The 18,214-nt window shown below is 37.0% G+C and overlaps 1 protein-coding gene across 1 annotated transcript in view; it reads left to right on the forward strand.

Annotated features, from left to right (window-relative positions):
- Positions 1–6,380, forward strand: part of PLXDC2 (plexin domain containing 2) — a 139,982-nt gene extending 133,602 nt beyond the window's left edge. The window contains exon 14 of the mRNA XM_018075168.2: positions 5,420–6,380. Within this exon, the coding sequence (XP_017930657.1) occupies positions 5,420–5,536 (117 nt within the window). The 3' untranslated portion in view covers positions 5,537–6,380. The remainder of the gene's footprint in view (positions 1–5,419) is intronic.
- The last annotated feature ends 11,834 nt before the right edge of the window (positions 6,381–18,214 follow it).

The raw sequence follows: 18,214 nt of genomic DNA on the forward strand, positions 1-18,214 counted from the left end.
AATTCAGCTGTGTATGTATTAATAGTAGGTAATATGTCACACACTGAAGAGCAGTGTGGGTGCTTGTGGTTAAAAATTAACATTCTTCAGAGGTGAGATCCCATTTTAAAGGTCATAGCTTTTGCCTTCATGTTCCCACCCTCCTTGGAGTTATTCCAGAGCTTTATTTTGCTGATTCAGCTGCTTAGAAACATACATGTACACTTATAAACACATACATCACACATATACACAAACCAATGTCTTTTTTATTGTTTATTTCACTTCATCTTGGATGTTGAAGATGAATAATTTCACAAATCTATTTAAATGGCCACACAGAGAGTTGAACTGGTGCTATGGAGCCATGGAGTAACCTTGAGGAAAAAGAGGGAGGAAGGAATGAACAGCTGCAGATCTTTTGCAAATAAAATAATAGTGTGTGATCAGGGCCTGGAGGATGCGCCTTGACTCCTTCTGATTTAACTTAAATTATGTCTTTGCTAGTAAATTAAATTAAGCTGGGAAGATTTTTTTAGCTTAAAGACCAACCAGCATGGAAAGATCTGTATTCCTGTCATTTAACTCTGTCTTACGTAAAGTTGACAACATGGAGAGTATTAGCATGGACTGAAGATGGTTCACAGATACTGAGCCCTAGCTGGAGTGGTCTGAGAAAGCACTAATTATTAGGTATTTTTTTAATTATTGGGCCATATAGGGGATTGTATTTCAGTATCTGGAAACTTTCACTGGCACGCAGATCTAGCAGTAGAGTTTCTTAAGATTTTGACCTTCTGCTCATCCCCTGTCTGCTGTGAGGAAGGAAGTAATATGAGAAAATAGTTAAAGCTCGAGGCAGTTCTTGGTTTTTCAGAGCTCAGGGAATTAATGGACATTTCTGGCTCACTATTATACATCTCTGCTTATAACAACATATCACAAATAAGAGCCAGATTTAACATTCAACAATGTTCTCCATGCACCATTTCCAGGTTTCTACATTAATGTAACAAATGCAATGTATGTCTTCAAACAACTGAGGAATAAATAGGAAACAGAGTAAAAAAGAAAGAAGGATTTTTTAAAAAACAATGAGATCCTCAGCATTCTAATCCAGCTGATAGACTTCACAGAGCTCTACTGCTTTCTTCTGGGATACAACCCATTGGTTTTACTATATGTATCCATTTTACAGGGGATTATACTTTTAGTTTGAAGTAGGCTTGCCATGGTCATCAATTAGTTTTTGTCAAGACGTTCAGGTTGAATTGTGTTTAATGAAAATGATGACTAAAAAGAAGAGAACAGGTATCATTTTTCTCTTCTTTCAAAGTTCTGCAGTGTCCTGGTGTTTGGAGTATTGTCATTGATCTCGCTGTCATTGCCTTGTACTGATAGTAAAGTTATTTTTTCCAAAGCTTATCCAGCTCAGCAGGAACCAGCAGCTCAGCAAGGGAAATTCAAATCAGCCACAAGGGAGAAGCACTAAAATAAATAATCAACACTGACAATAAAAGTCAAAGGTGGAGAGGAAGGAGGCATTCTATTTCTCATCCTTCAGCAGCCAGGTCCTTAGATATACGTACGACTGCAGAAACTGTTATAGCAAGATGTGGTTTAAATCACAAAATGATACTTTAAAAAAGTACTTCTATCAAAAAGAAAAATAAATGAAGCCAGTAAATGATCCTACCGAATCTTAAGTCTGAAGCAATCTTTATGTCAGAACAGTTTCTTCAAAATAATGGTGTCAGGCAATTGGTCTTTTCTTATTCTTGGAAATACATTTTAGAAATACAGTTTCAGATATTTTAAGCCTCATCCACTTCTGACTATGAGTTGCCAAATCAATTGGGTGTTTCTAGAAGAGATTAAAGACTGGTGCACAAATTTCAGATAACTTCGAGCGCAAAAATACATGTTACAGGAAAGGTACTTCATGACAGAAAGATCTTTACTTCTCATGAGAAAGCAGAAGACATGACTGCAGAGGTAGATTACCAGTGGACAAGTGTACTTAGACTAATGGGTGTTGAATAATGTGAGATTAAAATTTAGCCATTTAGTAAGAATTCACTATAGCTTTGTATCTTTTTCTTAATCCTTTTGAGTAAGTCATAACAATTTTTCTGGGGTTTTGAGAATTGGTCTGGAATTTGGATAGCTTCATATTTGCATATTTCCAGGTTTTTTTAATACGTCTAAATGAGATCATATGATTTTCAAGGATAAAATAGGCCTTATAAGGTTCAAAATTCCCTGATGTTGAAAGATGTCAAAAGAAGAAACTAGTCAACAATAACACACTCCTAGACCTTCCCATGCAACAACACTCAAAGGTTACTCCAGTTGCTACCCTGTCTTATTCATAGGTGGAATCCCCTTCATTTTTTCCTCAGAAGTAAGACAAATAGTATAAATTCTGCCTCTACTTCAAGATGCATGTAAATACACATATTTTAGCCTTTGTAGGAAATCAAATATTCTGCATAGCCACCAAAAAAGGTGTAGACAGGCATAGTGTAAGAAATGTGAAAGGTAGACCTGCCTTTCCATAGATAAAGTTTCTTTCATTTTATGTTACTGTTCTTTAATAGGAGCTAACTTTTCAATGTGTATCGTAAATTATTCTTCTACATCCTGGTCATGTAGGGTCAAAAGTGCTTTTCTCTCAATTTCTTTGCTTAAAATAGTGAACCCAAGGATGTTTCAGTCCTATGAAAAAGATATTAGTCCTGTTTTCCTGCTTTGTAATACACTGAAAGGAAACAGGAGTTACAGTTCTCCAGCCACAGCTCAGAGGATTTCCTTTAAGTGTTCTAATTCCAGAGAAAGAAACATATTTTTTCCTGCTAAAATTGGATGACAAAAATAAGGAATTAGTTAAAATACCCATCTTGCTTTCTCCCCATTTGATTTGGTTTTGGTGGTATTTTTGCTGTGGTTTTCTGGTTTGGTGGTTTAGGGTGGGGTTTTTTTCTGTCTTCTTACTAGTCTTCCCAGAGAACAAAAAGGAAGAATGCATTAGGCATTTCCTGAACTGCTTTGGTAACTGAAGGAGCTTTGTATTTCCCAATATCAGTCAAGTTACTTTTGGTTTTATCTATTAAAACTGTAATATTTTTACAGGTTTGGGGGGGTTACACAAGACAATGAATTGATAGTTTACCATCACTCTCTTTTAAGACTGTCAACCACTTACATTACTCACATGCCCATAAAGAAATTGAAAGAAAACAATCACTAGGAAGGGAAAATCTCACCTCAGATGTGACAAGAAACCACAGAAAACTGTAACTGTAATATTAGGAAGTGACCTTTGTGTCTGTTTCTTCATTTCTGCAAATACAACTCATGTTTATGTTGTATGACTTTGTATATTAAAACTGGTGCACATCTGTTGCATAACTAATCATCTGGAAAGACCAATTAAAAAGAGTAGCACAAAATGGTAGATTTAGTTTCTATCAGCAGTGTAGCAAGGAAGAAGTAACTAATCATAGGTACATCTTAAAATTAAATTAGGGAGCAACTTAGTAGATTAAAGCTCAGTTCATCCTTATAGGCTGCAGTTTGATACAGTTTCTAGTTGTTTTTTTTGCTAGTTTTCCAGTGGGTTTTCATTTTCGCTTTTCATTAGGGAGCTCTCAGTCAAATTCCTTTCTCATTTGTACCAGTGTAAATCTAAAATAAATCCTTTACATTTAATTGAATTGTTCTTGATTTTCTTTAGCAAGCCTAAGAACAGAATATGACCCTTTTTCTTTAGCAGTAACCAAACTGTCCTTCTTAATTTTGAAACCACATTGAATCAAGCTTAGGTAGAAAAAAGTCTCCAAAGTTTGAATAGACTAAGTTTTCTTATTAGGAAAAAACACCCATTAAAGAAGACAGTGTTCTGCCTTCCTACTTTGTGGGAAGATGTTTCATTGAAAGGCCTGGGATTTTAAATTACCTGCCAAACAGAATTTAACTCTGGACGCCTCAAAAGTAACCTGATCCTGCAACAGGAGAAAAAGGAAGTAGTTGCTTTTATATTGTATCTTTCCGATGATGATCACTGAGGAACATATTGTGCTGTACCGGCAGACAGATGTGTGTTTGTTGGTAACAAGACTCACTGAGATTTCTTTAGTGACTGCTGCCCCACAGCACCATGAGTCCCAGCCACACATCACAGCTGTGGCTGTTCTGTGGTCACCAACACCACCACTTAGCAGCATGAAATATCCTTAGTAATTGAAAGGCAATCCAAATGGGGTGTTATGAGGACAGAAAATTGAATGCAATGTTTATTTTCAGAGGAAAGATCATGAAGTAAAATTTTTAGATTTTGAAGTGTTGATGAAATTATAGGCTGTAACTTATTTTCACTGTTTCTCCTCTCATTTTCCTGCAATGTTTCTATATAGGTTGCTGTATTTTCTAGCCCTCCTTCCAAGCAGATTGTAACTGTTGTCAGTAAAAAAAAAAGATACGTATCAGCATATTTGGCAGATAAAATTTTCAATAAAGAAAAATCATTTTAGGACAGCTTTTCTGCTCACTACTTTTCTGCTATGAAGGAGTTTCCCTATTCTTCCTGAAAGCTGTTCCCTTTGACATTAATCTCAGAGTGGTCACCCAAAGTCTGAGCCTTACTGGACATTAATCAGTTTGAAAATACAGATTGTTTAAAGCACTTCTTCTTCCTAGAGACATCATAATAATACAGGAATTGTTTTATCTGCCCTAGAAAATAATTGTTTCTTTTGTCTTTTAGCTGTCTTTAAAGCAGTCATCAAAGATCCTAATGAAAATTGATTAGGACTCCTTAAGACTTTTGCACCCAAAGTTCTTAAGACTTTAAATTAAAAGTCTATGTGAATAATCAAAGTAAACAATCAAAGCTTCTATGTGAACAATCAAAGTAAACTACTCAAGTAGATATTATGGTACTTGAAACAGAAAGTCATTATTTTGACAGTTCTGCATAAACATGCCAGAATTTTGTCCTAAATAATTTTAAAATTACAGTCTCTGTCGTCTCTACTAGACATTGTTCCATAGCGTAGAGTATGTTAGCAAATTCCTATGCAGAACTAAGAAGGAAGAGCATTGGACAGATCCTTTAGGGGGTAGTGGATCAGCAGTTCTTTATGTGACAAATCCAATAATCAAGTGGTTTAGACAAGAGCTATTTCATCCTCTTCACTGCTAAGAGTAGTGGTAATTATTTATGTCTTTAAGAACAGCCATCACTCACAGATTTAGAAAGAGAGATTAATTCCTCTGACTTCTGCTGCTGCTGAACTGTACTTCTCTATTCCTGTAACAACTACATGGAGTGGGTTTTAGTATGAGAGATCAAAATTGTAGGACATTTTTAAATTTTTTTTAATTGTTTATTGTTGTACCCTTCATATTCTGAAAGTTTATTTTGTTGTTGCTGTTACAGCGACGTCCAAGCAGATGGCCAGCAATGAAATTCAGAAGAGGATCTGGACATCCTGCCTATGCTGAAGTGGAACCAGTTGGAGAAAAAGAAGGGTTCATCGTGTCAGAGCAGTGCTAAAATTTCTGGGACAGAACACCAGTACTGGCCTACAGGTGTAAGACATTTACTTTGCCTCTCTTTAAAGAAAAGGAGCCCTAAGCTGCTGTAGCCTGATAGAAAGAAGATTTTGGATAAGCTTTGTCCAAGAAGAAAAACTATCTAAGATACCAGATTACTACTGCCCAGTAGTTTTTGTTAGTGGACTGAGACACAATGGTTCATGCAGAACACTTGTCAGTGGACACCTACAGTATCAGAACTATGGCACAAGTGCCATATTATTGGCTTTAGGTGTGGGGATGCACAGTAATCAGAAGTATAATAAAGCTTTGGTGCACAAGAGTGTTGCCCTTTGGTTTAAGTGTTCTCTGTTATCTCAAAGACTGAGGGACAAATCTGTACTGTTTCAGTGCAAAGGGCACTGAATAGTGTTCACAGGTGATTGAGAATAGTATCTCAATGCAGGTAAAGAAGAAAAAAGGAACTTACCAATATTTCTATAAGCAGATGTGAAATATACACACTTTTCAACTCTAAATTAACCTACCCACCTGAGTGAGTCACAATGTAAATGCTTTCCAGGAGTATTACGTTTCTTGTACATTGCTGACAACAGAGAATTTTCACGGTGGTGAAATTATTTCCTGGGAGTTCACAGTGAAGTTGGGCTGATTTTCAGTTTCAGTGTTCACTAAAAAATGAATTATCAGATTTGTTTTAAGGGATATCTTTCATTTCTCAGCAGGAGACTGAAGTAAAGGCAACAGATCCTTTTAGCTGCCAGAGAGCTTATGGACCATTTCTTAGGCAATGTGATATGAAAAAATAAGATTTAAAATAAATGGGTTTCTATCCTTTGCCATTTCATTGTGAGTCATTACTGAGAAGCACCACAGACTTCAATGCACCCCTTTCAGAGATTCAGATACAAGTGTTATTGAACCCTGCTGATTCATACAGTGGTTTTGTTTAATGCACATAGTAGTTGCATAAATATATATATAAATATATTTTTTTTTATAGCTAACACAAGGCGGGTTCTTGTGACTGTTAAGACTGCATTTTTGTCATCCAGACAAAGGAAATGGATTGCATTACTGCATATTTCCACTGAGTTGTAAAATAATCCTTAATATTAGAATATTTTTATGTTGTGTAGGGAAGGTGGTTCATGTAGTTGCAGTGCCATAAACTTTCTGCCTATTGGAACCATTCTTTCTTTAATATCGACCCTTTCCCTCCCTGTATAGGGAAAGACAAGACTATAAATTCACACCATCAAAAACAGTTACTCCATTCATGGAAGGGGTTGATATACACCAAGACCCAGAGCTTCCATGCAGAGTGGTAACCTAAATACTTTGATGATCCAGGCCTGGGCTACTAAAATATAAAATTCAGGTATTGTATGTATATTTCATGGCAGTCATTGACTACCAAATTTTTTACATACTGTGCAAGGCACTTGAATGATTTTAAAGTGAGGTATGCAACATTTGTGGGTTTTGTTCTCAAGCAGTTTAAAAAAGTTGTAGTTATCACCTTAACAGTACATTATTTACATTTCTTGTTGATGCTTGTATGGCCTAAATTTGGTACTTAATGATGTTTAAAAACAAACAAAAAAAAAGAGTCACAATTTTTACTTGTTTTTTTGTTCAGTAAATACTACAATACTATATTTTCTGTATTCTTTTATTTTGGGTAACACACTTCTATTTTCATCTGGTTTAAATCATCTAGCATGAGATTGAAACTGTTCAAAACCTAACTGGTATTAATCTGAAGGTACTAACAAACACATTGTCTTGAAGCCTGGTGTAAAGCCAGTGGCAAGTATTCATTTCATTTTGCGTGGGTCTGCTGAGCCCTGTTTCTAATAAGATGGGGTTAAATTGCAAGCTGTTAATTCTGATAGCAATAACCAAATGTATGCACATATATATGGTGACACATTTTTTATTAAATAAAAAGGTATCAGTGCACATCATTTAGGCACGTATTTGGTGTGCAATAATTATCATTAGTTTTTCTAGGAATGTTGGAGGTCATCAGCTAGAGTTCATTGGCCAAATGAAGGATCTGTAAAGCTTCTGGAATCCTATTTGGAAAAAATTTTATTTCAGAGCACATCTTGGCAAAATATACTAAGAAATTTACAAAAATCTACATAGAATTGCAATATATTCAAGGGACTTTTCATATAAGTAAAGAAGATTTATATTATTATGTGTTTACAGATCTGCAGTTCATCTGATTCACTCATATTTTTACCCATGTATGTAATACATATCATGCAATAGAACTGGCAGAATATTTGTAACATGATTCGACAAATGCAACAACACTTTTAAAATCTGGTATTTTTATTGATTTTGTTTTAAGGCACTCTTGCACACCTGAAGGATGTTTGTTAGTATTTGCAAACTACCTTACATATCATACTCCTTCATAAAATAATAGCAATTATTTTTTTCACTTTTTGTTCAGCTCACATTATTTGGTGGCAGATTTCACTGGTCTATGGGAAGCATCATAGTATACTTCTTTAGATTTTTGCCATGATGTTGTATGCTGTGGATTATAACATGAGGAGTTGCTGGGTTTATTGAATAAGACTGATAGGCATATGCTTACATCTGATAAGAACTGCTATCTGAAGAGAAAAACTCCTGCATACTAATGGGTGTATAGTGTCTCATTGGTGTCTGCTTTGATATATTCTGTGGTATGTTTTATTTATCCCAGTAGGCAAAAGTTAATTAAGTAATCTGTTGATGTTTTGTAATTCCATCTGGTTTTCTAATTTTTTAATTATTAAAATTACCACATTAAAAATTATACAAACATTAATCTAGAGGTGTGATAAAATATTGAAATTAACTGAGAATCCTATTCTTGTATTTTTATAAAGCACCAGGTTAATTGATACAGACCAAAAAAGTGTTGCATAACCCTCTATCAGAAATCCAACTGAAATGTTATTCAACAATTCATAAAGAAATTTACATCCAAGTGTCTGAAACAGTGGCTTCACTAGCATTCCCACTGGTCCTTCATTTGAAACTAACTCAGAATATTTCATTTGTTTAAATGCTTGCTTGTAGAGTCATTTATCCTAACAGTTACTTTAATTCTTAAACTTTCCTGTAAATTTATGTATCTAATGCTTGTAATTATTTCAAGATCTCCCCAAATTATTTCTTATTATTTTCCATTTAAGTCTCAAATGTTCCATAACACCTAACACTCTTATGATTCAACTCATCCTGTTTCATGGAGAAAAGGGAAAATTGGAACTACAAGGACTCAAAACACATTACTAAGTAGCTTTTAAATCTCATTAAGATGAAACACTAAAGCGGATATATGTATCTCACACAGAAATTGTTGGAAAAAAGACCCTAAAATTTGCAAAATTGTATTCAGATGTTAAAAATTTTGGAACTGCTGAAGAAGTAGAATTGTAATTTCACTCCTATGTGCATACATATAATGATGCCATCTTATTTAATTACCCACCATTTCTCAGCATGTCCTATGACGTATTGGAGAAAGAGAACAGAGATTGTTCATAACAAGCAGCTATTCCATATTTTTCTCCTCCTTGCTCAAGTTTTATTGCACTTTGTTACATATCATCCAAACCCTGCTCAGAAGACTTCTTTTTTTTCATGGTCTTTTCTTCTTTACCCATCAACATTATTATACTCAAGGGATGCATATACCTTGTTCTATTTCTGTTCTGAGCATTCCTGTGAAGGGAGTCAATTTTCCAGAGAACACCAGTGTGATACAGTTCTTTCTTTTCATATGATTGCTTTTCTCATTCTCTTCAGCTTCTGCTACAAATGACATAGATATCTTGTAAGTATAAACTTACTTCAGTGCACCATTATAAGTTACCTTCAGATCAAGTTCATTTTTACAAATAGTGTGTGTGCTGGAATTCTGGGGGAAAAGATAATACCTCACTGTATTTTAAAAATTGTGGAAGCCAAGCTGAACAGAATATTTGACTTTGCAAATTTCACCATTTTTCCATGGTCAACAGAGCTCAAATTCTAAAAAACTCATTACACTAGTGTCTGAGACAGCTGAGTAGTTGAAGCACTAGTTTGCCATCCAACTGTGGAAGCAATGGAAAAGGAAGTGATGATCCTGTTTGCCAATGAGCAGGGAAGAGATTTTCTTTACAGAAGAGTAAGAAGTCTTCCAAGGGAAACATGAGAATATTTCTATATTCTCTTAGATAACCTCTTGAATAAGAAAAAGAAACTGTAAATTGCAACATCCATTATTTTATTTGTAGAGAATCTCTAAATAAGATTCTACAAGCATTTGTCAGGAGCTGGCAGTTTTTCACAAAGTGGGTGGGTGAATAGAGCATTCAGTACCCTATGTTGGATCATGTTCCAGCTCAAGATCATCAAAGGGAAATTTCATTTTGGGTGCATACAGTGGAGAAAGCAATGGCTACGTTATTATTTTCGGACACTAGCAATGAAGCTTTGTATAAAAGATTAGCCATTCACCTAGAAGATATCTCAACTGCAGAAAATCATAGTGCCTATGACCACAGTATTAGCCATTAGGAGAAGAACTGGAACACAGCACAAATTTGGCCTGGATCAACAGTTTTGCTTTCAGGGAGTTTATTGCTTCCAGTGATGAGAAAGAATAGCAGGAAGCACTGTTGTCCACAGTAAGATCATTGGAATTCTTACACATGTGCCTCTGCCTTCTTGCAGAGAAATGCTTGAAGCCTAAAAAAATTCCAGAATTAAATGTTACTGACCAACAATGCAGCATTAACCTTAATTGTTACTTTTTAGACAGAGATTTCAGGAACTGACACCTGCTACTACTTTTCATTATGGATGTAGTGCTAAGTTGGGTTTGAGTGCTGGATTTTTTGGAGAAGGAGAAGGGGAAGGGAAAAATGTAGAAGTGAAGGGAAGGGTGTCGATATTCCCAGATGCTCTAGAGGTACAGCAAGAAACCTTATGTACAGCCTTGAGAGCATTGGTACTGTGTGCCAGTGGCACTGAATGAGAACACATGAAGTCTTCCTTCATGTCCATCTCCATCATTTAAAAATCAGAAGTATCATCAGAACCACTTACTTCTGTCTAAATCTACAGAAGTCCATATCTTACCTCATGGATGGTTTGTGTCACTCGTCAGGGAAAAGAAGCTTGAACCACAGGTAACATTTTGAGGTGGAACAGTGTGCTAGTAGTGTTTTAATGGAAGTCAAATATGGCAAAGCAGGATGCAGCTTGCATGGAACTGAAAGGAACAAATGAGTTTAATTTTATCCGGAGCAGCCAATATCCCTGCTGTTGGAGAACTCATAAAATATTCAAGTCTGTGGACTGATTGGACTTGATTTAAACAATATCATAAATCTAAAGCTGTCCTTTAACTATCAGTTTATTGTCAAAACTTAGGAGATTTTCTTGACTTTTTAATTTTTTTATGGAGAAAAAAACATTTGAGGATGCCAAGTAGAATAAAGTATCCACCTGACAAGGCAAAGAGTCTTATTTCCCGACACAGTTCTTTCCCAGCCAGAATGGTTGCTTTCCTGTGCACAGCTCTTTTTAGTGGGTCTCATGCTGACTCCACAGTCTTTCTCAGGACATTTCATGCATTTCAACGCAATTCTCTCTCTTGTGAGATTTTTCAATACCTATCTCCTGCTTCACTTTTTGATTCCTCAGTTCTTCACCTCTGACCTAACTCTGCATTTTCACTACTTTGTTTTCTTGCACTCCTCTAAACCCTGAATGATGTGTCAACATGACCACTTTCAGCGTCACTCAAAATAAGCCTCAATCTGAAAAAAGCTCCCCTTGATTTTTCCTCTCTATATGGGTTCTTGTTCACAGAACTATCTGAAGGTAGATTTTCCTGTTATTGACTGAATTCTGTCCACATGACTCAGCAAGCTAAATGCTGAGTCTCTTGGAAACTTTTTGTTTAGACATTTTGGTCAAACAAACTACTGGTTTCTTCAGAGGAAAAGTTGTCCCAGATAATTTTTTTAAAGCAGCAAAAGAACTTTAGAAGACAGACCTCAAGACATTACTCTTAATTACATCCATTTAACTAAGCAGATAATTTTACTCAATTAATTAATATAGATGCCTGTTGTCTCTGTAGTCTCTTTGGGAAGATAGTGTTCAGGGATGTTAATTAAACTCTTCCCATGCAGTTTGCATTATTTCCTTTGGCATAGCTCTCACTTGAAAAACAAAAAGTGCTATTAATTGCTAATGTTAGCTTGAAAGAAATTTCATTTATTGACTGTTTGGATGGCACAATGTTTCCTCAGACATTTAGAAGCTATTAGTAAAAAATACCACTTTTGGCTGTCCAGCTTGTTTGGACTGCTGGTTTTATTACTAGATCCTTTTATTTTTCAATAAGAGTTTTAAATTTTGTTTTGGGAGGTACCAACAAATACTGTAATCTGATTTTCACATTTGAGTACGCATCAGCCATGGTGTCCTTTATCTAAGCTTTTCACCTTAAAACTTTCCAGCTCTGCCTTGCCTATGAGGACATCAGGATTGCATCACAACTACACACCCCTGTTTTAGTGACAAGATGAAGCTTTCCAAAACAAAATGGTGTGCCTTTCATAGATATGTGGGCATCTTCACAATGGCCTGTTTCCAGAAGGAATCCTCTTCCTAGAGAGATGAGTCTGGCAGTGTAGGTTACAGAGTGTGACTGAAAATAACTAACTCTGTAAAACATAAGCCATGCATAGCTGTGCTATCACTGGATGAAATCACCTCCAACACTCACTGGCTCCCAGCCTGGTGCCTCACCCAGGCCACAAAGGGCTCCAGCAGAGGCTGTGGGAAGGATGTGGACAGAATGAGGGCAGGACTGCAGGTGCCATTCCTGCTTGGAAAGCAAAGAGGCAGTGGGCACCTCGCTAAGGTTTACATGCTCCAGAAAAAGGGGGTGACTTTGTGGCAGCCTCTACCTTAATGCTGAGCATGAGCAAAGGATCTCCTCAGCAGCACCCCCAGGGCATTGCTGCAGAGTTAGCATGGCCTTTGCTCTGTTCATGACAGCCCCCTTCAGACATGCACACACATGCTTGCACCCTCTCACACTCCTTCCAGTTGCTGTCAACCATGCATTTTGCATTTCAATATTTTCTCAGAGCAAGAGCACTGTTACCAGAAAAGATGACATAAGTCATTTCACTCTGTATCTCTGCAGCACCACTGTGCATTCTGAGGGGATTGCCTGACAGATCTCCCAGTACTCTGTACTACTGCTCCAAAGTGTGGGTGAGCATGTCAGTGAAAGGTGACAAGTGCTCAGGGGTTGTCTTGGCCTGCAGATTTATGCCTGGAGGCAACCAGGCATGATGGGGAACCTGGAGAGAGATTACAATCTATTAGATAAGATCAGACATCCAAAAATTTAGCTAAGGATGTAAATTTTCTTGTAATTTCTCCTGAAGTGACTTTGGTATGTAAATATGCTTGACACAGATGACCAGCATTGGCTGACTTATCCTACACAGCAGTGACTTTAAGGGATAGAACAATGAGGAGCTCGTGACATATCTTTAGCAGTTGCCAAGAGCAATGTTCATGGTGGAGGGCTTGGAAACTGCCTCCACCTACGTTTAGTGATAATGGAGATGTCTGACCCCTCTTAGGGACTAAGCTTAGCAGTTTGATCATTCAACCATGAGGTTATAGATGCAGTGCTTGGTTGGAGAGGCATGTGAAGTCTTGTTATCCAGGAGAGACCCCAAATAGTGGTATACACATTAAGCTTCCTCAAACCCTTTTTTAGAAGCTGTCCATGACTCTGGTGCAGAAAAGATGCAAGATTCTGTGGCCCCAAAGGAGTGAGTGACCACAGCATGGGATTAGTCAGTGCCCAACTAAAGGTCTCTGTTAAGGGATAAAAGTGTGCTGGGCACTGGATTCTCATCTAGAGGTGTCATTTGAACTTACAGAAGTAACAAGGAGTCTCAGGTTGTGTCTTTGCCTCTATACACTTAAATCGAGGATGCTGGATTCCCACAAGCAGTAAGACGGATTTTGAGACATACACTGCTATTTTACTGGCGACAGACTGGACATAAAACACCCTTGCCCCTTTATGTTATGTCATTTTTTCAACCTCATCCTCAGGAATCCGGTCCACCCGTATATGGATTTAGGTATACATTTGCTTGAGAACATTTTCTTGGGAATTTAATTCCTGGAGTTGATGTGGAAAAGCTCTGCAATGCTGTACACTGTTCTCTGACGTGCTAGGTGCCTTAGGAGTGAGGACAGGTAAAGCATTACTGCAGGATGCTGAGGTACCTGTGAGGGGCATCACTAGGAATAGAGAACACACAGACATAAACGCAAAAAGAAAAGCCAGACTTTTCTCTCTGCTGCAGAACAGGAAATCCTGAGCAAGACAGTAATGAAATCAGATGAACCCTTCACTGCAGAAGCAATGAAGTGCTTTGTGGAGGCTAGTCTAGCTGTCATCTATTCTAATGGTTTAGCACAGTCACCTTGTACTTTGGGAACTAAATGATGTATGGAGTTTTATTTGTCTAGTCTATATCTTCTCTCCAGCCACTGCCTATTGCAGATTAGAAATCTGTCAGCTTTTCCACTGCTAAGATAACGTATACACAAACCCAAGTTTTATAGACACAGTTGTTTTAGTAAAAGTTCTATCAGTTGTCTCTCTATTGAATAAGCAATGATGCTTTGGCTTTGAGAGAAACTCTGAGCCCTGTGTTTTTGATCCTTCTTTCTTCCTGCAGTGGATATTAATAGTTGTACAGCATGTAGAGAGCTTGGTTGAAGTCCTGCAAATGAATGTCAATTGTTACATAAGATAATGGGAAAAGAATGAGCAACACATAGGAGGAGAAAAACAATACTCCTCACCATATCTAATAAAACCCAAATATTTTCAAGAAAATTGTTGTGTAATGATTCTGAGTGTTAAACAGAGGTACATTTGATCTGAATAAAGGAGTCATTTTCTATGAAGTTATAATCATAGTCAGCAGCCCAAAGAAGGCAAATCTTCTTCACTGAGTTTCAAAATATTAATTTCTACCTGGATTAGTGTGTGATAGCATTAGTGTTTCCCTTGCTGAAGGCAAGGGATGTTTCCCATCCTGTAGGATGTCACTCTATTCTGTTGTTTATTATCAGTGAAAGCATTTTAGATGTTTTGAAAATAATATTCTATATTTAATTTATTTAATCTTTGATAGCAACACTAAATCTACTGCAAATGTTTCAAATAATTTAAGTAAACATTTATCAGTGGCATACAAATCCTAAAAAACCCTCATAGGTAAAAATCCAAAATACAGGTGTCTTTTTACACTTGTTGCTAAAAAATTTCAGAGGGAGGAGGACAAAAAGTAAGTGATATTTAAATACACTGGCAAGAAGTTTTCTTCATTAATCAACCCACTGACCAAATGACTGAATGAAGAGCATCATGGAGAAGTTAAATCCAATAATGGCTATATTTGTGTCAAAGGTTTAGTTCCCTCCTACTCACATTAAATTGGGGTATGGAAACCATTGAGAGTCATCAGGTACTGAAGTCCCCAAAAACGGAGTCCCTCAGCTGACTGGCACCTCCTAGGGAGGCAAAGGGATGCCCACCTGCAGAGAAAGAGGAGATTAGTGGTACATCCAGACATGATACTGAAACCTGTGAATACCCAGATCAGTTTACACATTGTGCTATTTGCTGCTTTCTTCCTTTAGAGCAGATACAGCAGCTATGGCAACCTGCAGGATGGATTTCCCTCTGCCTCTACACGGCAGCCAGTCTTGTTGGAGTCCATTTCCAACAAAAACTCCAACCAAACCAAAAAAAAGAAATCACAGCTAATATTATAAAGCACCTGAAAGGAAAGATTTATGAAAAAATATTTAACACAATGATTATCCAAAGGGCTGGGGTGTGTATGCTGGTAGATTTGAAATGAGAATTGAGTGACATTAGCATGGCTTTCTTGAAAATAAAAAGCAGATTAAGCATCTGTATCAGAGAAACATTACAGCCTAAGTGGAACTAATACCATGAAATAGTGCTCGTAAATATAAGTGCTGCTTTAGCTGCTACTCTTTCTTTTTCCTTTAAGGGGTTATGTAATGCAATACACAAATTCATTCAGGATGATAATTTGTGTCATGCTCATATATGACTTTGGCAGAGACACGATCTCTTACAGAAGAACATTGCCAGCAACCAATAAAGATCTCTGCATTAAAAGGGAAAACAGAAATCCAGCTTACACAGGGAATTTCTGATCTGATGGCTGTTCAAACAAACATCAGTGAAGGAGCAGGTTGCTCTGGAAATGAGCACATTCTCACAGTGACTGCCAGTTGGTGAGCTGCTCACAGGAAGCTTGACTAGGGAAGCAGCTGACAGCTGGTAACTGATGTGGGCAAAGGCAAGAGGCTGGGCTTCAGGGGGAGGGGATACAAGCCACTGGTTTGCCTCCCTCACAGGTACAGCACAACAGAGGCCATTTGCCACCTCTGCTCTTGTCACAACAGAGACCAAAACCTGGAAGGCATAAAATGTGCTCTTCCCACACACCATCATTTCTAGTGGTAGTGGTTTTACTGGTGGAAGTAAAGCTCTCCCCACTTCATCACTGATAAACCCATGATAAATGGCCATGCAGACTCCAGTTCCTGTTCACAACAATTAGGATTTACCGCGGCAAGATTTGAATTCCTGGTGTGTTTCTAGTATCAACTTTATTGGCATAACAGTGGGAAAAGAGAACAACAGGAAGCAGAGCAACCATGCACAGAGAAAGCACAACAAAACCCGTCTTTTCCAGTAGAAAGAGATGGAGGTGAATTTCCCACCTACTTACAGTTTCTTTTCTCTGTTTTTCAGTATTAAATAGCACAGAAATGCTCAATTAGATAAAATTCCCGATGTGAAATTTCATATGTCCTTAGGCTTCTTCGTAGGGCTGAATGGACAGTAACACAAGTGAAGACAAAACCATAAGTTATTCTTGCACCTGAAATACTCTAAAACCTCAAGAAAACAATTTGAAATGCACACATGAAAGAAAACACTGTAGTTTTTTTTTTTTAATCCATATATTGAGTGATCTCCTAACATGAAGTCAGTATAGCCTCAGCTTGGTGTGTTGCAAGCACCCTGCATCACATACCCAGCTACCTCATGCCTATCTGAATTGAAACATGGGCAAAGGAAGCTCCTATCTGCTCATCTGTTACCATGGAGCAGCTGTAACTGAGTCTATTATAGCTGTAAGTTTATTTCCTTTGTTTTATTTACGAACTGCAAAACATAACTTTATTTCTGGAGTGCTAACAAGAGCTTCCAGGATTTAGAAGAGTTTTGCAGGAGGTGAGCAAGTTAAAGTGGGAGTATGGACAGGAATGCACACCAGAGAAATGTGGGTAGAAACACCAGGAGAGAGAAGTGTCTGATTCTCTATCAGGCTCAAAAGTCCAAGTGTAATTTAAACAACTGCAAAAGTGAGTATTTTCCATTTCCATCCTTGCAGATGTGCCAGGAAGTAATGAGATCTCTGTACAGGACAACAATCCCGGGAGGAATCCTGAAGTACTGGCCCCAGGCAGAGCCAGGCTTTCAAGACCCATTCGTAATGCATTTTAATGTTAATAACTCAAGCAGCTCTGATTCCAAACATTGTAATCTAGGGGCTAGTCTTTTAGCTCAACATAAATCCTTATAAGATTTCCCTAGTTTTGAGCAGAAAAAAATCACTTTATTTTCACTACTCTCAAATAAAACCCAAAACTCGACATTGCCAATTTAATTTTGTCAAAATGGTAATTGAGTCCAAGATAGTTAATACTTGAATGGGGATCCATATTGCAGCATTGGGTATTGCAGAAGTTGTTTCCAAACTGTGGGCAATAATCAGAGTACAAAAAATAAATGGGAAGCTGGACTTCTAATGCTCCAGGACTACTGCACTGATGGCAAATGGGAATTAAAAAAAGTAATCTTCTTTCTCATTTCAATGGAACTGGAAGTGAGATAATGCATCTGGCCTTTAGATTAATAAGAAATAGAGCAAAGAAAATGCTGGATTCATTTAGGGAGTTACAGATAGCTAAATAAATTTCTAAATTAGTTATCTTACCATAAAATGGAATCTCTCACTTTAGTGAAATGGAACACAAGGGAAGAAATTTATCTGAGAGGAATTCAGTGTAAGCTCTTGAACTTAGTAAAAGCTCTGGAAAAAAAATTAGTTGAAATTAACTTCTAAGTCTACTAATTTAAAATACATCAATAAAAATTATACTTAGTTTCTTCCCCAAAAGGTGCAGAGCATAACAGGAAAAATTCATATTCATAACAGGCTCACATCATGGATGAATATGACCATCAGTTATGATGCCAGCTTAAATGAGATGTGGTGATCCACATATGTGAGGCTCTGAACCAGCAGCTTGACAAGAAAAAACAAAATAAAATAAAATAAAATTGTCTTTATAAATTATAATCCTGAACTAATACAGAGTCATAATACAAAGTGTCTGGTAACAGAGTATCCATATATTTTGTATGGTAATTCCAAACATAATTATTTAGTTTTATGGGATATGAATTTAATTGTATTTTTGACCAAGTATTACCCTGGAAAAA

The sequence above is a fragment of the Manacus vitellinus genome, unplaced genomic scaffold (assembly GCF_001715985.3).
Source record: "Manacus vitellinus isolate BGI_N305 unplaced genomic scaffold, ASM171598v3 scaffold_3_pilon, whole genome shotgun sequence".
NCBI classification, from domain to species: domain Eukaryota; kingdom Metazoa; phylum Chordata; class Aves; order Passeriformes; family Pipridae; genus Manacus; species Manacus vitellinus.